Raw genomic sequence first — 20,369 nt, 5'->3', positions numbered from 1 at the left:
ATTCTGACCAGTGTGAGGTAATACCACATTGTAGTTATGATTTGTATTTCTCTATTGATAAGTGATGTTGAGCTTATTTTCATATGCTTGTTGACCTCCTGTATATCTTCTTTGGAAAAATCCCTATTTAGTTCTTCTGCCCATTTTTTGATGCAGTTGTTTGTTTTTTTGATACTGAGCTGCATGAGCTGTTTGTATATCAAAATATATCCAAAGAGATTTATCCCTTGTGAGTTGCTTCAATGGCAAATATTTTCTTCTGTTCTGAGGGTTGTCTTTTTGTATTGTTTGTGGTTTCCTTTGATGTTCAAAAGGATTTTAGTTTAATTAGATCCCATTTTTTAATTTCTGTTTTTATTTTCATTACTCTAAGAGGCATATCAAAAAAGATCTTGCCGCAATTTATGTCAAAGGGTGGCCTTCCTATGTTTTCCTTTAAGAGTTTTATGTTTTTGTTTTGTTTTGTTTTGATTTTTTGCAGTACGTGGGCCTCTCACTGTTGTGGCCTCTCCCGTTGTGGAGCACTGTCTCCAGACGTGCAGGCTCAGTGGCCATGGCTCATGGGCCCAGCCGCTCCACGGCATGTGGGATCCTCCCAGACCAGGGCACGAACCCGTGTCCTCTGCATCAGCAGGCGGACTCTCAACAACTGCGCCACCAGGGAAGCCCAAGAGTTTTATGTTGTCCAGACTTACATTTAGGTCTTTAATCCATTTTGAGGTTATTTTTGTTTATGAAGTTAAAGAGTGATCTAATTTCATTCTTTTATATGTAGCTGTCCAGTTTTCCCAGCACCACTTATTGAAGAGACAGTCTTTTCTCCATTGTTTATTCTTGCCTCCTTTGTCATAGATTAGGTGACCATAGATGCATAGTTTTATCTCTAGGTTTTGTATCCTGTTCCATTGATGTATATTTCTGTTTTCGTGACAGTACCATACTGTCTGGATGACTGTAGCTTTGTTGTATAGTCTAAAGTCAGGGAGCCTGCTTCCTCCATCTCTATTTCTCTGTCTCAAGATTGATTTGGGTATTCATGGTCTTTTGTGTTTCCATACAAATTGTAATTTTCTTTGTTCTTATTCTGTGAAAAATGTCATTGGTAATTTGATGGGGATTGCATTGAATCTTTAGATTGCTTGGGTAGTATAGTCATTTTCAGAATATTGATTCCTCCAATCCAAGAACATGGTATATCTCTCCATCTGTTTGTGTCATTTTTGATTCTTCCATCAGTATCTTATAGTTTTCTGAGTACAGGTCTTTTGCCTGCTTAGGTAGGTTTATTCCTAGGTATTTTATTATTTTTGTTATGATGGTGAATGGGATTGTTTCCTTAATTTCTCTTTCAGATTTTTCATTGTTATTGTATAGGAATGCAAGAGATTTCTGTGCATTAATTTTGTATCTTGCAACCTTACCAAATTAATTGATGAGATCTAGTATTTTTCTGGTAACATATTTAGGATTTTCTCTGTGTAGTATCATGTCATCTGAAAACAGTGATAGTTTTAGTTCTTCTTTCCCAATTTGGATTTCTTTTATTTCTCTTTCTTCTCAGATTGCTGTGTCTAGGACTTTCAAAAATATGTTGAATAAGAGTTGCAAGAGTGGACATCCTTGTCTTTTTCCTGATCTTAGAGGAAATGTTTTCAGTTTTTCATCATTGAGAATGATGTATGCTGTGGATTTGTCATATATGGCCTTTATTTTGTTGAGGTAGGTTCCCTCTACACCCACTTTCTGGAGAGTTTTTATCATAAATGGGTGTTGAGTTTTGTCAAAAGCTTTTTCTGCATCTATTGAGATGATCATATGGTTTTTATTCTTTAATTTGTTAATATGGTGTATCACATTGATTGATTTGCATATTTCAAAGAATCTTTGCATCACTGAGATAAATCCCACTTGACTATGGGGTATGATCCATTTAATGTGTTGTTGGATTCTGTTTGCTACTATTTTCTTGAGGATTTTTGTGTCTATGTTAATCAGTGATTTTCATCTGTAATTTTCTCTTTTTTGTGATATATTTGTCTGGTTTTGGTATCAGGGTGATGGTGCCTTGTCATATTAGCTTTGGAGAGATCCTCCCTCTGAATTTTTTTAGAAGAGTTTGAGAAGGATAGGTATTAGTTGTTTGCTAAATATTTGATAGAACTCACCTGTGAAACCATCTGGTCCTGGACTTTTGTTTGTTGGAAGATTTTTAACCACAGTTTCAATTTCACTACTTGTGATTGGTCTGTTCATATTTTCTATTTCTTCTTGGTTAAGCCTTGGAAGCTTGTACCTTTCAAAGTATTTGTCCATTTCTTCCAGGTTGTCCATTTTATTGGCATATAGTTGCTTGTAGTAATCATTTATGATATTTTGTATTTCTGCAGTGTCAGTTTTAATTGTTCCTATTTCATTTTTAATTTTATTGATTTGTGTCATCTCCCCCCTTTTTTGTGTGTGTCTGGCTAAAGGTTTATCAATTTTGTTTACCTTCACAAAGAACCAGCTTTTAGTTTCATAGATCTTTGCTATTGTTTTAATTGTCTCCTTTTCATTTATTCCTGCTCTTATCTTTATGGTTTCTTTCCTTCTACTAATTTTGAGTTTTGCTTGTTCTTCTTTCTCTAATTGCTTTAAGTGTGAGGTTTGTTGTTTATTTGAGATTTCTCTTGTTTCTTGAGGTAAGAGTATATTGCTATAAACTTCCCTCTTAGAACTGTTTTGCTGCCTTCCATAAGTTTTGGATCATAATGTTTTCATTCTCATTTGTTTCTGGGTATTTTTAATTTCCTCTTTGATTTCTTCCTTTTGTTCTTTAGTAGCATACTGTGTAGCCTCCACATGTTTGTGGGTTTTTTGTTTGTTTGTTTGTTTGTTTGTTTTTTGCTGTACACAGGCCTCTAACTGTTGTGGCCTCTCCCATTGCAGAGCACAGGCTCCGGATGCGCAGCCTCAGTGGCCATGGCTCACAGGCCCAGCCAATCCGCGGCATGTGGGATCTTCCTGGACCGGGGCATGAACCCGTGTCCCCCGCATCGGCAGGCGGACTCTCAACCACTGCGCCACCAGGGAAGCCCTGTTTGTTTTTTTTATAGTTTTTTTTTCCTGTAATTGAGTTCTAATCTCATGCCATTGTAGTTGAAAAAGATACTTGATATGATTTCAATTTTCTTAAATTTACCAAGGCTTGATTTATGACCCAAGATGGATCTATCCTGGAGAATGTTCCATGTGCACTTGAGAATAAAGTTTATTCTGCTGCTTTTAGATGGAATGTCCTATAAATATCAATTAATTCTATCTGGTTCAGTGTGTCATTTAAGGCTTATGTTTCCTTATTTATTTTCATTCTGGATGATCTATCTGTCCATTACTGTATTTAAAATACTCCACTATTATTGTGTTACTGTCAATTTCCCTTTTTACAGCTCTTAACATTTGCCTTTTAAATTGAGGTGCTCCTATGTTGAGTGCATATTTATTTTGAATTTTTATATCTTCTTCTTGGATTGATTACTTGATCATTATATAGTGTCCTTCTTTGTCTCTTTTAACAGTCTTTCTTTTAAAGTCTATTTTGTCTGATATGAGTAGTGCTACTCCAGCTTTATTTGACTTCCATATTTCCATCCCCTCACTTTTATTCTGTATGTGTCCCTAGGTCTGAGGTGGGTCTCTTGTAGACAGCATATGTACAGGTTCTTTTTGTATCCATTCAGCCAGGCCTGTGTCTTTTGGTTGGAGCATTTAATCCATTTACATTTAAAGTAATTGTCCATATGTCTCTTTGTATTGCCATTTTCTTAATTGTTTTGGGTTTGCTTTTGTAGGTCATTTTTCTTTCCTTCCTCTTTTTTTCCTTCTCTTGTTTTTCTTGCCTACAGAAGTCCTTTTAGCATTTGTTGTAAAGCTGGTTTGGTGGTGCTCAATTCTCTTACCTTTTGCTTGTCTTTATAGCTTTTGATTCTCCATCGAATCTGAATGAGATCTTTGCTGGTTGGAATATTCTTGGTTGTAGGGTTTCCCCTTTCATCACTTTAAATTTCCCTTGCATCCCTTCTGGCCTGCAGAGTTTCTGCTGAAAAATCACCTGATAACCTTATGAGGATTCCCTTGTATGTCATTTGCTGCTTTTCCTTTCTTGGTTTTAATATGTTTTCTTTGTATTATTTTTTGTTAGTTTGATTTGTATGTTTCTTGATGGGTTCCTCCTTGGATTTATCCTGTATGGGACTCTCTGCTTTTACTGGACTTGGGTGCCTATTTCCTTTTGCATTTTAGGGAAGTTTTTGACTATATTCACTTCAAATATTTTCTCAGGCCCTTTCTCTTTTTTCTTCTTCTGTGACCCCTATAATTCAAATTAGTTGCATTAGTTAGTGCATTTAATGTTGTCCCAGAAGTCTCTGAGACTGTCTTCATTTCATTTCATTCTTTTATCTTTATTCTGTTCCTTGGCAGATATTTCCACCATTCTGTCTTCCAGTTCACTCATCCATTCTTCTGTTCTGCTTTTGATTCCTTTTAGTGTATTTTTCATTTCAGTTATTGTCTTGTTCATCTCTGTTTGTTTGTTCTTTAGTTCTTCTAGGTCTCTGTTAAACTTTTCTGTATCTTCTTGATCCATACATCCATTCTTTTTCCAAGAACTTGGATCATCTTTACTATAACTACTCTCAATTCTTTTTCAGATAGATTGCTTATCTCCTCTTCATTTAGTTGTTCTTGTAGGTCTTTATCTTGTTCCTTCACCTTTAACATATTTCTTTGTCATCTAATTTTGTCAAACTTACTGTGTTTGTGATATCCCTTCTGCAGGCTGCAGTATCATAGTTTCTCTTGCTTCTGGTCTCTGCCTCCTTGTGGGTGAGGTTGGTCCAGATGTTTGTGCCAGTTCTCCCTTGATTGTCAGTTTGATTGGTGTTGTGGTGATCAGTGCTTGTCCTAGATATTGATCTGGGTCCTCCCCTTTGCTCTTGGTTGTCAATGTCCTATCACAGGTGGCAACTGCTCCCTAGTTGTTTTAGTGCAGGCCCCCAGATCTATTCCTTAGCTGTGATTCTGATCTGCAGTGTTAGGTAGGTAGGGTTGCAGTACACCCACTGGGAGAAGGCACTGAGTTTTCCTCCTTTGGAGTTGCTCACCTGTGAATGTGCTCTATTGTGTCTTCTTTCACACATTGTGCAGGGTCACAGAATATACTGTTGTTGGCACTGCTCTCAGTCCTGCCTTAACTGAGGGTATGCCAGCAATTTGCCTTGGTGACTCTCAGGCATTATTTCACCTGGCCACTGGTACAGGTCCACTGAGGTCAGTTCCCAGGACTTCAGTAGTCATGCACCTGGACCTGCTGTGGAATCTATGGAGGCAGTTGAACTCTGGTTTGGCCCTATCCTCATGTGTATGTGCCTGCAAAGCCCACAGCTGCTCAAGCCAGACCCATCTCAGCTGCAAGAGCACTTGTCCTTTTGGATGTTTTGCAGGTGCTGAATTTAGGAGGCTGTCAGCAGTGGTGTAACTCTGCAGTTCACACAGCCATGAGGAGAGTTTTCAGCTCTTCTTCCTTAGTCACATAGCCCCTGGGGCTCAGCTGTGTTTCACCTCTTGCTCTGGGGGAATTTCCTAGAGAGGGGAGCTATCTGCATCCTCCTAGGATAGTGGGATGGGTCTCAGAACCCACTGGCAGATTTCCTAGTAGTGAGAGTTATCCACACTCCCAGGACAGCAAGAGAGGTTCTGGCACCTACTGATAGATTTTTCTAGTTCGGGAAGATATCCACACCCTCCTCAGACAGTGGGGTAGGTCCCAGAAGCCCTTGTTGGATTTCCTAGTAGTGAGAGGTTTCCACGCAGTCTGGGACAGTGGAGGCAGGTCCTAGCACTTGCTCAAGGGTTTCCTAGTGGGGTGAGTTATCTGTGCCCTCCTGGGACAATGAGGCAGGTTCTGGCATCCGCCAATGGACCTCCTAGTTGTGGAAGCTATCTGTGCCCTCCTTGGACAGCTTGGGCATGTCCTGTGACCCGCTGATGGAATTTCTAGTTATGGGAGCTGTCCACGACCTTCTGGGTCAGCAGGGATGAGACCTTGCATCTGCCCCTGGGCTTGGAAGAGTTGACGAGTGCCTGCCTCTGAAGCCCAAGATGATGATGGTGACTCATACCCACCCCCAGAGCTCCTGTAGGCAGTGTCCTGTTGCCTGGGAGCACTCTTAGGGATAGTTCTTATGGTTGTCCCACCCCTATCCTTGTGTGCCTCCCAGTATTGGTGTCTTGCCTCTGTGGTGGTCCCAGGCTTCTTCCTAGTGCACCCTCAGTTGCCATGACCTGACCTCTTCAGTCTGTTTTTCACCTAACCCTTGTCTTCTCACTGAGATTGAGCTTCTGAGTCTGACCTTTAGCACCTGACCCTCACCCTAAGTAAAGTTGATATTCCTTGCCCCAACACTTCATCTCATCTCTAGATTTATTGGTGAACAATAGGAGCTTGGACTTGGTAAAACTTCCCTAATCTTGAACTGATTATCCTCCAGGAATTCTATTCTAATTGGAATCATTATCTGCCCCATTTGATCTTTCTCCTAATTATTCTTATCCCAAAACTTGTTTAAGTGTTTTCAACCTTAAAATAAACACAAAACCACCACAATCATTCATCTAAAATCAGCACTATATAAAACTTTATTTTTCCTCTCTTACAACCAAAGTCCTTGAAAAAAATTTCTCTCTTACTGTCTCAGTTTATTCATTCTTCAACTTCTATTCTTCAACTAAATTCTCACTTCTGCTTTAACCTCTTAAAGAAAATTGCATTTTTAAATAAATCAAATGTATAATTTTCAAACTTAATTTTTGATCTCTCTATAACATTTTACACTAATAAAGACTTTATTTTCAGTGATTTTTTGTGTGTGTTTATTAATCACATTTTTTAAAATTTGAAAATATTTTTTCAATGTTTAACTTTTTTCTGTATATTGCTTTAAGACTCTTCACAGGGTACTGTAATTAGGTGGGAGTGAAGGGGCTAATCATATGACTTTCATGTATTCCAGAACAAAGGCCATGTTGAAGCCTTTATCCTGTTAGTGATTGGCATTTACTAAAAGGTTTTTAATTGCATAGTATCTTTATCAATTCTGTGCTTTAGAAGTACTACTTTGATATAACTGAAACATTCATTCCAACTTTCAGAAGATAAAATGATGATGATTAGTTGGGAAATAATTGAAATATTCCAAAATGAGGTGACAAAGTTCTTAAACAATTTAATAATTATTAAATAATGAGCTGTTAGGCACTTAAAATGATGGGTAAAAAGTTTTAAAAGGACTTTTAAAAGGCTTTTGTTTTTTGAGCTGAACATTTCAATGAAGTTGTTCTTAACTGGCTGTGATTTTGCCCCCACAACCTGGTGACATTGGCAATGTCACAATGATTGCCACAATTGATTGTCATAACTGGGGGAGATGTTACTAACATCTAATTCATAAAAGTAAGATATTCTGACTTTTTGTTATGACTAAATTTGAGATTACTAATGGATATCTAAGTAAATAAGTTTGATATTGTTTGAAAAAATAGTTATTAGAACTCAAAAGAGAGTTCATGTCTGGAGATATAGATATGGAAACTGATAACATATAGATGATATTTGATGATTTGAATGAGATTAATCATAATAAAATGTGAGCAAACACCAACCAGTTTATCACTGAATACAAGGGTGTTAAAATTTGTTAGACGGCTGCCCAGATATTGATCATTTCAGCCCTCATGATGGATAAGTTGGGTTTAAAGCAGTTATTAGTCCCTGAATCTGTCATCTTCAGGGTTAAGCAATTTTCTTTTAATTAAATGGGCCAAAACAAATATTTTTATTCTCTATATTTTCCACAACGTGGAAAATATTAGTAAACACTAATAGCATAGAAGAATGAAAGGTGAGAGGATTAAGGAAGACTGGAATTTAAGGGACCTATCAGAATGGAGGAAAGTGAGAGGAAATTATGAGAAGAGATCAGTTGTGGAAGCAAAGAATTAATAGTAAAAAAAAAAGGACATATAAAGATGCTTAAGATATGTCAATTAAGATAAGGATTTATACATAGTAACTTATTTTAACAAGAATAGAGATGTGACTGACCTTGAAGTGTGAAGTTCTAATACTGTTTATTGTTGAATGGAATGCCTTATAAATCTATGTAGAGGGAAATGCTTTCTCCCTATTGTACTGGAAAGAGATAAGTTAGAATGAAATTATTCTTTATTTGCATTTCCCCTTTGTGTTTATTTACTGGGAGAAAAAGTTATTTACTGCACTGGTAAGATTTATGTGACTTCTGGGGTTCATTGAACCACATCCAAAATTCCCAACATTTGACATTGACCTTAAAAGTGGGAAATGGGGCACATTTTCCTCTCTCTTCATCTGCTAGTTCACAGATGAGGCAATGATAATTTATTATTATTATTGGGTATTATTTTATTTATTTATGTATTTTACAGGCGATTTCTAGACTTTAATCATTTTCATAAGTGAAACTTTACTCCCATTGAATAGCAACTCTTCATTCCCCTGCCTTCAGCATTCTATTCTCTGCTTCTATGTGTATAACTATATTCTAAACCACATGAGTGAGTAGAATCATGCAGCATTTATCCTTCTGTGACTGGCTTATTTCACTACACATAATTTCCTCGTGTTTAACCATTTTACCACATATGGCAAGAGTTCATTTTTTTCAAGCTAAATAATTTTCCATTGCCTGTATAAACCACATTTTCTTTCTTTTTTTTGCAGTACATGGGCCTCTCACTGTTGTGGCCTTTCCCATTGTGAAGCACAGGCTCCAGACGTGCAGGCTCAGTGGCCATGGCTCATAGGCCTAGCTGCTCCATGGCATGTGGGATCTTCCCGGACCAGGGCACGAAACTGTGTCCCCTGAATCGGCAGGCGGACTCTCAACCACTGCACCACCAGGGCAGCCCCCACATTTTCTTTATTCATTCATCTGTCTATAGACATTTAAATTATTTCCATATCTTGGCTATTGTAAATAATGTTGTAATAAATATGAGAGTATAGGTAATTCTTATCTATAAGAATCAGTACAGATGCTCATTTTATTTCCTTTGGATAAATGTATCCCAAAGTGGACATACTAGATCATAAGGTAGTTATATTTTTAAATTTTGAGGAACTCCCATGCTGTTTTTCATAGTGGCTAAACAGTTTACGTTCCCACCAAAAGTGTACAAGCTTCCCTTTCCTCTAGAACCTTGCCAATATTTGTTATCTCTTATCTTTTTGATACCTGCCATCCTAGCAGGTGTAAGGTGGTGCATTTTTTTTTTCATTTCCCTGATTACTAGTAATGTTGAGAATCTTTTCATGTACCTATTGGCCAATATATGTCTTCCATGGAGAAAGCCTATTCAAATTATTTGCCCATTTTTAATAGTTCTTTCCCCTATAAATTGTAAGAATTCCATTTATATTTTGGATCTTAACCTCTTCTCAGATATATGGCTTGCAAATGTTTTTTTTCCCATTCAATGGCACTTTTTTTTTTTTTTTTGGCTGCATTGGGTCTTCATTGCTGTGCATAGGCTTTCTCTAGTTGTGGTGAGCGAGGACTACTCTTCATTGTGATGCATGGGTTTCTCATTGTGGTGGCTTCTCTTGTTGCAGGGCCCTGGCTCTAAGCTCATGGGCTTCAATAGTTGCAGAACTCGGGGTCAGGAGTTGTGGCACGTGGGCCCTAGAGCACATGGGCTTCAGTAGTTGTGGTGTGTGGGCTCAGTACTTGCAGCATGTGGGCTCTAGGGCATGTGGGCTTCAGTGATTGTGGAGTGCAGGCTTGGTAGTTGTGGCTCGTGGGCTCTAGAGTGCAGGCTCAGTAGTTGTGACACACAGGCTTTGTTGCTCCATAGCATGTAGGATCTTCCCAGACCAGGGATCAAACCATGTCCCCTGCATTGGCAGGCCGATTCTTAACCACCACATCACCAGGGAAGTCCTGGCAATTTTTACAGAATTAGAAAATAAAGTTTTAATAATTTAAAACTAAAATGGACTCTGAATAGCCAAAACAATTTTTTAAAAAAGAATAAAACTGAAGACATCACAGTTACTAATTTCAAAATATATTACAAAGCTACAGTAATTAAAACAGTATGGTACTGTCATAAAGACAGACATAAATCAATAGAACAGAATAGAGAGCTCAGAAATAAATTCACACATATATGGTCAATTTTGATAAAGGTGCCAAGAATACACAATGAGAAAAAGATAGTCTCTTCCACAAATGTTGTTGAGAAAACTGAATACTCAAATACAAAGAATAAATTTGCATACATAATTTATACCATACACAAAAATACACAAATATACAAAATGGATTAAAGACTTAAATGTAAGACCTGAAACTGTAAAAATCCAGAATAAAACATAGGGAAAAAACTTCCTAACTTGTGTCTTCACAATGATTTCTTGTATATGACACCAAAAGCATATGGAACCAAAGCAAAAATAGATCAGTGGACTACATCAAAATTTTGTTTTGATGTATTTATATCATTGTTTAGAACTTCCCTCTTTAACTCAGGCTTAAAGACTCATCCTTTATGACAAAATTCCATAGCTCCATGAATGTGCATAGGTAAATATATTTAGGAACACTTTCATAGCTTTGCCTAACCCATAAGTAGATCCTAAGAGATAGGGAAAGGCAAGTGACAGAATGGTCACTTAGTTTGGATTAAGGCAGTCCAGGAAAGTCCTTGATGAAGAAAATAGGAAAGAAGTGAATGAAATTCTCAGGTGGAGGGGAGATGTATTTAATATCCACTGGAATGATGTTCCATTGCAAATATCTACAGTGAGATTGTCCTCAGTGTATTCTTATCTTGGGTTAACATGGATAGAAGTAAGAGAGAATGATCCAATAGAGTGGGAGAGAGAATTGGATCAAAAAATAAGAACTCTTAATGAGATTCTAAAACATGAATATTGAGAATTAGGAAGACAGAGAAAAAATAAAAAGTGTACATTCCTAGTATATTGAAAGTTATGATTTCAGAAATACAAATAGAGAACTGCCATCACAAGTAGCCACAATATTACAAATATATATTATGCATATGTCAAAAACACTAATAATATAAAAATCATATCAAATATCTCTATTTGCTTTCAAAACATTTCTGTATTAATAAATGTGTTACTTATTTCCATGTATATGAACACATCAGCTTCATAAGTTTTATTCCATAAAAAAGGAATTAAAACTTAATTCAGGAGTCCTCAAAGTGTATTTCACAGAAAAGTAGGTTTTATTAGATGCTTGAAACAAATAAATAAAAAATGTCCATACAGTTAGAATGAACTACCCAACCAGAGAGATGGATATTGTCTAACCAAATTCTTGTGGGAAAGCCCTGGTTCGCTGATTGCAGTTTTGATTAAACTTGCTCTCATCTGCTGAGTTAGACAGCCAGTTTCACCAGTTAATATCAGTGTTTCTATGTTACTGCTGGGCTGTCATGTGTCACTTGATTCATCCTAATTTATGAAATGTCAATGTTATCCACTGTCTGCAAAAGGTCTAGAGTGAAGGGATGAAACAAAGGCTTGCAATTTCAATTTGCAGGATGTTGCTGCAATTATAATACTGAACCTCTTATTAAAAACTAAGTGGGCTTTGCCCTGTACAAAAGGGCAGAATACATTCATTTGTGATTATCTAAATTCTGAAGGGAATTTTATCCCTTCAAAAGAGTTGATTAATTTCCAGGAACAATGAGAAACAGTGGCAAGGAATTGACCTTGATCATCTTCACCAATGGCCTGGCAGAAAAATCCTCAGACAACCTGTGCTGTGTAATTGCTTCTTTCTTTCTTTCTTTCTTTCTTTCTTTCTTTCTTTCTTTCTTTCTTTCTTTCTTTCATTTATTTGGTGTGTCTCCTGCATATGAAGGACTATCATTTTCTTTTGCAGAGAAAATTTCCCTACTTTCAATGCATTTCTCTGCTATGGCGTGACTTACACAGGTATTTCCTTCTTCCCTTTGGAATTTCCTTTCTGCCTCTAGTTTATCACAAACTTGCCTCCTCTTACAAAGCTGATGATACTGTTTGCCATTCACATAAAGAGGCTCTTCTTTAAATATCTCTGTCCCAGTAAAGGGATACCTTAGATAGCAGGCATAGATCCAGCTCTAAGCATCATCATGACCATCCTTCCTGAATTGATCACATATCCTGCCACTGGTAGAATTATGATAGACCCTGTTGATTGTGTTGGTTTTGGCTCCTGTCTGAACAGTCTGTGTCCCTATCAAACTTGCTGCTGGGTCATGCCTTTCTAGAGAGTGATGCCATCTTCAGTAAATGGCTGATAGAAGATGGTCTGTCCTTCAACAGTCTGTGCTACTTGCTGCCTCTAGAGAGTGATCTGCTGCTGTGTTTGTGTCTGACTGGTAGTGACAGCTGTCTGTGGCTGCTGGATGATGATCTGTTGAATCTGGCCCTTGCAAAGTCTGTCCTTTCTTTTACTCCCAGATCTGGATCTATCTCAATGGAACCAAATTTATCTGCTACAAATATTCTGTGTCCCAGATACAGGTACTAGCATGATGGTTTCATCATGTCCACCAGGGACAGTTTGGATAATGATAGGTTGGACAGAGATTAACACTAACTTGTACTACTAATGTACGGCCCTGAACCTGCTGCTGAATCCATCTTGCAATCTGCTCTTTTGAAATATTGCTGTTTGCTACATTCTGCTCTATGGTCCAATGAAGTTAAAATCCTTTTCAAAGGCAGCTTTGCTCTGGAGATCCTAGAAGATTATGAAGTATATTTCAGAGTGCAGGGGAATTGGTAACAGGCAAGATTGTTCTGGGTCTGGTGCCTGAAAATCTGGACCTAAGTGTGAGACAGAAAGAGATGCATCTCCATCTGGCACTAGCACTCTGCAAGGGTCAAGAACCCCAATGTGCCTGCTGCAATGGTCACATCATGCATGGGACTGGCCTCTGCAGGCCTTGGACTAGAATGCCTGGAGGCACTCACAGGCTCTGGGCCAAGGCCACCAGCTCTTTTGCTCATGTAGGTAAGCTAAGCTCAATTCTAACAATCTATTTTTTATTTAATATATATTCATAAACATATGCATATGCACACTGGACTACATTACTTTCTGATAGCCATTCTAGGATATTTAGGGAAGTATTATTCATAAAACCATCTATAAGGCATTAGAAAAAACGAAAACAACACAAAAAACTCCTATGACAAGACAAACTAAGAGATAAAAGGTACATAGAAAGACAGTTCTAGGGATATTAGCAGAATAACAACCCTGTCTAAAAATCAGACTAGAGCACATAAAGAGTGATATTTGAACATGATTTTTTTTTTTGTGTGTGTGTGTGTGTGTTACGTGGGCCTCTCACTGTTGTGGCCTCTCCCGTTGCGGAGCACAGGCTCCAGACACGCAGGCTCAGTGGCCATGGGTCATGGGCCCAGCCGCTCCAAGGCATGTGGGACCTTCCCAGGCCGGGGCACGAACCCACGTCCCCTGCATTGGCAGGCGGACTCTCAACCACTGCACCACCAGGGAAGCTCCAAACATGATCTTTAATATAGAAATATTTTGACAAGAAAAGTGGGAAATTTATGGAAAACAGGATAAACTTCTTTCAAAAAGTGGAGAACAATCCAATTTGACATTAATATAAGACACACAAAGGAGCTGTTGTCTTATATTAATAAGACAATATTATTAATAAATATTATAAATATTATAATATAAAAATAAATATTATAAATATAATAATAATAATAAATAAATATTATGAGACAATAAAGGAGTTGCAATATCCTACTGTGTTCTCTCAAGTTTTTTTTTTTTCTTTCTACAGATATGCTAAATTTGTCTAGCATGGGCTTTTTATTGCAACCCTGTAAGTCATCCTTTCCCAGGGTTCTGGTTTTAAACTTCTTACTTTGTACACTCATCTTTAGAGCTGACATCACAGCCATGGCTTCATGAAAAACTTTAATGCTGATGACTCCCATCTTAAACCAGTCTCCTAAACTGCAGACTATTTCACCAAATGCCTCCTAGTTATCTCCCAATGAATGCCCTATAATTATTCTAAAACCATTATGTCCATCATTTCTTCACAAATCTATGTTGCCTTGAGTTCCCTAACTTAATCTATAGCAATAAAATGCTTGAAAAAAACAATAAGGAGGAATCCCTAGGCAACAGTAATAATCACATGATGTCACATCTGCAGACAATTCAGAATATCCCTCAGAAATTTTCCACACAGAGGAAATAAAAGAGAATGATAACATTCCACTTTAAAGATAGTTTTACTGGCAATGGAATTTCTTTGAAATGTGCCTCTGTGGAGAAGTAGGAAGAAAGAGCAAAAGAGATTTTCAACTGAAAGGGAGGCATGCAGGACTAGCTACATAATTTACAGTGCCCAGTGAAAAATCAGAAGTGGGACTCCTGTTCAAAAATTATTAAGAATTTCAAGTCAGCAGCAGTAGAACATTAAACCAAGTGTGAGACCCTACCATGTGCAAGCCCTGAGCAACTGCATAGCCCACACACCTTGAAGCCATCCTTACGTGCAAGGAGCCTTACGTGCTAAGCCATCCTTAGCTTGCCAAAATTCGCAAGTTAGAAAGTACTTAGGGTTCACATTAAAGGGCAATAGGTATTCATAAAGAATTTTTAAAGAAAATTGAGAGACAAGAGCTCTGAATGAGGACAAATTGTGACATAGAAATTTTCAGTATCCTGTTAATCTTCCATTCAGCTCTACCTGTAATTACATCAGTGATTATATGAAATATTAAGGAACTGTACTTTTACTTTTTTAGCTCATAACCATTCTACATTCATAATTTTTCTTAGAAGTATGATTGACATTTATAACATATTTTGTAATAAAGAAGTTCTCACTGTGTCCATCATTACTTACCTTAACGTGTATGTGCTTATTTTAAAGAAAATATTCATGTGGTTTCTATGAAGTTTGTTTTCCCTTCTGACATTTTATCTGCAACTTCCTACATGATAACTTCAGAAATAAAGCTTATATTGCTTATAAGCTTATATCTATATTGATATTGTAGGCTATTATTTAATTCCTTCCATTATGTCTTAGTGTTACAAACTCTGCTATTATTTATCATGCTATATTTCAAGACCTATCAAAAAACATCTTTTGTTGTTTAATTCACTTTCAATGTATCACATCTTCATATCATCAACTCTGCCTTTTCATTCAATGGATTTTACCCCCTTTAGATTTATTACATTGTTTACTCTTTTCAGCTTATGAACTGTTTTCCCAGATTTAAGAAAATTAGACATCCATGAAAAATATAGGAGGATACATAAATATATTCTATTCTGGAATATATTTGTGCATCACTGTTGACATATGCCCCCTGCTGGTCCAGTTTTGGTCCCTCCTCATTGGAACTTGTCAATCATTCTAAATTGTATGTGGGTTTTATAATGTGAGGATATTTCCCAGAGGCTAAAATAACTGAAATTCTTGGGTAAATTGAAAAACAAACAAATACATGAATTAATAGATTCAACAAAATACATGACGGAATATGCAATTCTGTGTATTTTTATTATTTAGATTTTCAATGCTGTGTCATAGAGAAAAGATGGAAAAAATCTATTGCTAAAATTGTTATGATAAAAGGTTTTTAAGCTCATCTTGCTTTTAGAAAATAAATGAAGTAAACTAAATACCCTGAGTCATATCAGGGAGAAAAAACTATCTAATACCCTGTGTTTTGTATAATTGATAAGTTTTTTTATGTTTTTAATAAATGGTGCATATAAATCTTTTGATATATAATTTTGGTGGTGTATATAGCAAATGAATGTTTCTGTAATTCTAACCTCTTTTGCATTGTCATGTGCTACTTTCGCTTCCACTGTTGTTATATTGTTATATCTAGTATCTCTTTTCTTGTTAATTTCATGCTTATGAATTGGGAAATCTTATTAGAAAACATTTATATAAAGTTCAAATAAAACACAAATTATAAAATATCCATATATAATTTTCATTTTTTGCAAATTTATGTTTGTTAAACATCTGTTGTTTATTATTATATTGTAAATTCCATAATGGTGGTAAAGTATTTAGTTCTAGATTAGGTGCACAGTTCCATGGTCATAGTTTCCAATATTTTATCAGTTCACCACATGAGTTCCAAATTCATATTTATTCTGTGAGAATTTTGTAGTAACTATACAAGCACAATCCAAATTATAAAATATAGGAGTATTTGGATGGGTTTATTTTTATTGTTTTCGTTTTTGCTTATGTTTATTTGCTTTGTGAGAGTGCAATAACCTCCAATGTTTCATTTATTTAATATTCTGTGAATCAAAACTCGTTGAAAAATGACCAATGTCAGGCATGTGATGTGTCAGTCATATTTCCTGAGTAATAAATTTTTTTACCATAGGAGCTACTGTCCTGGGTTCTAGTTTCTCCTTCTCACATACATTTGAGCATGTCTGTGTTTGTGCTGCTGTTTGAGAACATTTATGTTAGTTATGCTGCAGGCATCTCAGTGAAAAACAGCCTTAACTGGCAATCAGTTCAAGAATACAATTTCAGAGGATAATTCATTGAAAATTGGGGAGATTCTCACATTTCTGTTGCTAATCTTTCACATGAGGATCACATCTTAACTGCCAAAATAAAACCAAAAGAAACAGATAATGAGAGTCAAGAACAGAATGGTGATCTTACTCAGGGATAAAGGTGCATGTTTAGTATGAGGGGAAGATAAACAGTAAGAAAAAGTCCCAACTGTAAGGCTTACAATGCAGTTATAACTACATCATAAGCATTATCAACTTTAAATAAATTCAGTATGTAAATATGGAATAGTAGCTTGGAGGAGTACATTTCACAGGTGTAATATAAAACTACATTTACTTGAGATTACATTAATTACAAACAAGAGCAATGAGCTCATGAAAAATCTGCCAAGCTGAAGCAGGATGTGTTACAAATAAATTTATCATTTAATTGTATATTGAGGTCTAAATTACTGCATACTTATGGAGATAGCTATTGAACTCAAGAGAATAAGCCTACAAGATATGCATCAAATGGGACTGGTTTGTGGGTCAGGCCTATTGCAGCTGATTATCAATTCTGGAATGAACACTAATACCAGATTCAGTACTTTGCATAAATTTGAAGAGATAAAGAAGAATTTTAGAAAAAAAATCAAAGCCATAACTGTCTATATTTTCCCCTTCACTGCTAGCATCCACTAATTCTCTTGAGGTTCACCCTCTGATACTTGGTATTCTTTGTTGTGAATGGAATTTTCTAGGCTTGCACAAATAATTTTGACTAATAGATGTATTTATAGCATCTTATGCATTTCAAATAGAGAACACACTGCATATATTAAAAATAAACCATGGACTAGAGAAAAGAAAACCTCATATTCAAAAGAAACATCATAAGACCGTGGCTTCTAACCATAATGCAATAAAGTTAAAAATCAATGAGGTGATGTAAAATCCTCACATCTCTATGTTAAGAAACTACAAAGTGAATGCTGGGTTTAAAAGAATATAAGGAAATTTGCAAAATACTACTTAATTCTTATGGACTTTTCTTATGCCAAAATATATAAGCCAAAACTAAACTAGCCCTTGTAAGAAAATTTGTAGTTTAAAATACAGTTCAAAAGTAAAATGTGTCTACTATACAGCCACTAGAATGGCAAAAGTTAAAAAGACAGACAATAACAAACATCTGTGAGGATGTGAATGAATAAATATTCATATACTGCTGATGGCAAATTAAATGGATACAACCCCCTGGTCTGATCCCGTCCTGCGTGACTGTTCTTTGGAACGGTAGTCTTTTATCTCCGTCCACTTTCTCTCCCACCGAAGTGCGTGCCACCAACCCATGGAAGATTCGATGGACATGGACATGAGCTCCCTGAGGTCCCAGAACTATCTTTTCGGTTGTGAACTAAAGGCCGACAAAGATTATCACTTTAAGGTGGATAATGATGAAAATGAGCACCAGTTATCTTTAAGAACGGTCAGTTTAGGGGCTGGCACAAAGGATGAATTGCACATTGTCGAAGCAGAGGCCATGAATTATGAAGGCAGTCCAATCAAAGTAACACTGGCAACTTTGAAAATGTCTGTGCAGCCAACGGTTTCCCTTGGGGACTTTGAAATAACACCACCTGTGGTCTTACGGTTGAAGTGTGGTTCAGGGCCTGTGCATATTAGTGGACAGCACTTAGTAGCTGTGGAGGAAGATGCAGAGTCAGAAGATGAAGAGGAGGAGGACGTGAAACTCCTAAGTATATCTGGAAAGCGTTCTGCCCCTGGAAGTGGTAGCAAGGTTCCACAGAAAAAAGTAAAACTTGCTGCTGATGGAGATGAAGATGATGATGATGACGATGACGATGATGATGAAGATGATGATGATGATGACTTTGATGATGAGGAAGCTGAAGAAAAAGCTCCAGTAAAGAAATCTGTACGAGATACTCCAGCCAAAAATGCACAAAAATCAAACCAGAATGGAAAAGACTCAAAACCGTCAACACCAAGATCAAAAGGTCAAGAATCCTTCAAAAAACTGGAAAAAACTCCTAAAACACCAAAAGGACCTAGCTCTGTAGAAGACATTAAAGCAAAAATGCAAGCAAGTATAGAAAAAGCGCATTGAACAATCCTGGGCACTACTGGTAAATTAAACCCAAAGATGGGGAGAGAGGAAAAGGAGAGAGAAATGTAGTCCAAACTGAGTATCATCAACAATCCAGACTGAAGTCTTCTATTTTAACTCAATCCCCTCTCCTGATTTGCCACCCACCCATGCCCCCCTTCCAGGCTGGAAGCAATCTCTTGATCTCCTAAAACACTTTCTTTTGACTGCTGTGATTCAGTGAACCTTATACTTTGCTTTCTATTACTTGTGCATTTGCCTCACCTCTCTGACCATATTTCAATCACCTTTGTATCTCCCTAGCTGCTCAATAAATAATTTGAATCAAAAAAAATAAAAATAAAAATAAAAAATAAATGGATACAACCACTTTGGAAATTTTTATACCTTGGTGGTATCTTTTAAAGTTGAACAGTTGAATATCTTTTGACCTAACATTTACATGCTTAACAGAAATATTTATGATATATATTAACCATATAATATGCACTAGAATGCTCATGACAGTACTATTTTAATTGACCCAAAACTTTACCAGATGCCCCAAAATAAATTAAATTGTAAATATAAATAAATTAAATTATGCAAATTAAATTGTAGCATATCCGTATAATGTAATTCTTTTCAAAAATAAGAATAATCTGGACTACTTGCAATATGAATAGATCTCATAAAGCATTATGGCAAGTAAAAGAAGCAAGACAAAAGAATATACACTATTTGGAAGAAATGTTATAGAATACCATGCAGAACGCTGCTTTGAAAGAGGATAGGAAATGAAAGGGAATACAGGACAGCTTTTAAGAGGTTATGAATTTTGATCTAGGTTGCTAGTTTCACAAAGTAGTCAGTTTGTTAAAATTATGTGAGCTACACTCTTATGTGCACTCCTCAGTATTTATATTACCCTTCAATAAACAGTTTTAAAGGACAGATGAATAAATGTTGAAAATATGTAAACTCTCAAGTCAAAATTTTAAAAAGAATAAGAAAGCAAATCCAAAATATGAAGGATGAAGGACGTTGGTTTTGAAAAAGAGCCAGGGAAATGACTGAGAGCAAATTACAAAGCCTGATTCATGTTTGAGGATGATGAGAACAATGATTTGGATTCAATTAAGGTTAGTACCACCTTAATTTCTTATGTAATCATCAACAAGTATTCCAAATTCAAACTCAAGTTTTGGTCACAGATACATTTTCCTCCTTTCAAATAGAAAGAACAAAACAGAGAGAAAATTCATGGATAAAGGAAACCATGAAGATCATTCTTTTTCTGTTTTAACTGGTAATAGGAGACAGAAGTTGGGAGGGAATATAAATACAAAAGCAGCAATATTACCTTTTCACATTCTGTTTCTTATTGTATTACTGGGTCTATTTTTGTTTGTATTATGGTAGGTGTGGAGTTTTGATAACCTGTAGAGAAACTTTCTCATAAATCTGGTGAGACATCTTTTACTTCCACAGTAAAAAAACACAGGGCCAATTTAATTGACAGGTGATAGTACTTTCAGCAAAACTCACTGTATCAAAAACCCTAACACAAAAGTTAGAAAGAATAAAAACTTTATGCAGTTGAG

General features: G+C 36.3%; 1 protein-coding gene across 1 annotated transcript; it reads left to right on the top strand.

Moving 5' to 3' along the window:
* The first annotated feature begins 17,933 nt into the window (after positions 1–17,933).
* Positions 17,934–19,065, top strand: LOC308605071 (nucleophosmin-like). The gene has a single exon (XM_081214739.1). The coding sequence runs from the start codon at positions 18,007–18,009 to the stop codon at positions 18,784–18,786; it is 780 nt and encodes a 259-aa protein (XP_081070865.1). The 5' UTR covers positions 17,934–18,006; the 3' UTR covers positions 18,787–19,065.
* Positions 19,066–20,369: the final 1,304 nt, after the last annotated feature.

This window comes from Mesoplodon bidens, assembly GCF_964165515.1.
Source record: "Mesoplodon bidens genome assembly, chromosome: 17".
Lineage (NCBI taxonomy): Eukaryota > Metazoa > Chordata > Mammalia > Artiodactyla > Ziphiidae > Mesoplodon > Mesoplodon bidens.
Note: the sequence above shows the minus strand (reverse complement) of the source record. Positions and strands in the feature narration are given on the sequence as shown.

Excerpts from the sequence above, each read along its gene's own strand:
- LOC308605071 (XM_081214739.1), top strand. The coding sequence starts at position 18,007 with ATGGAAGATTCGATGGACATGGACATGAGCTCCCTGAGGTCCCAGAAC.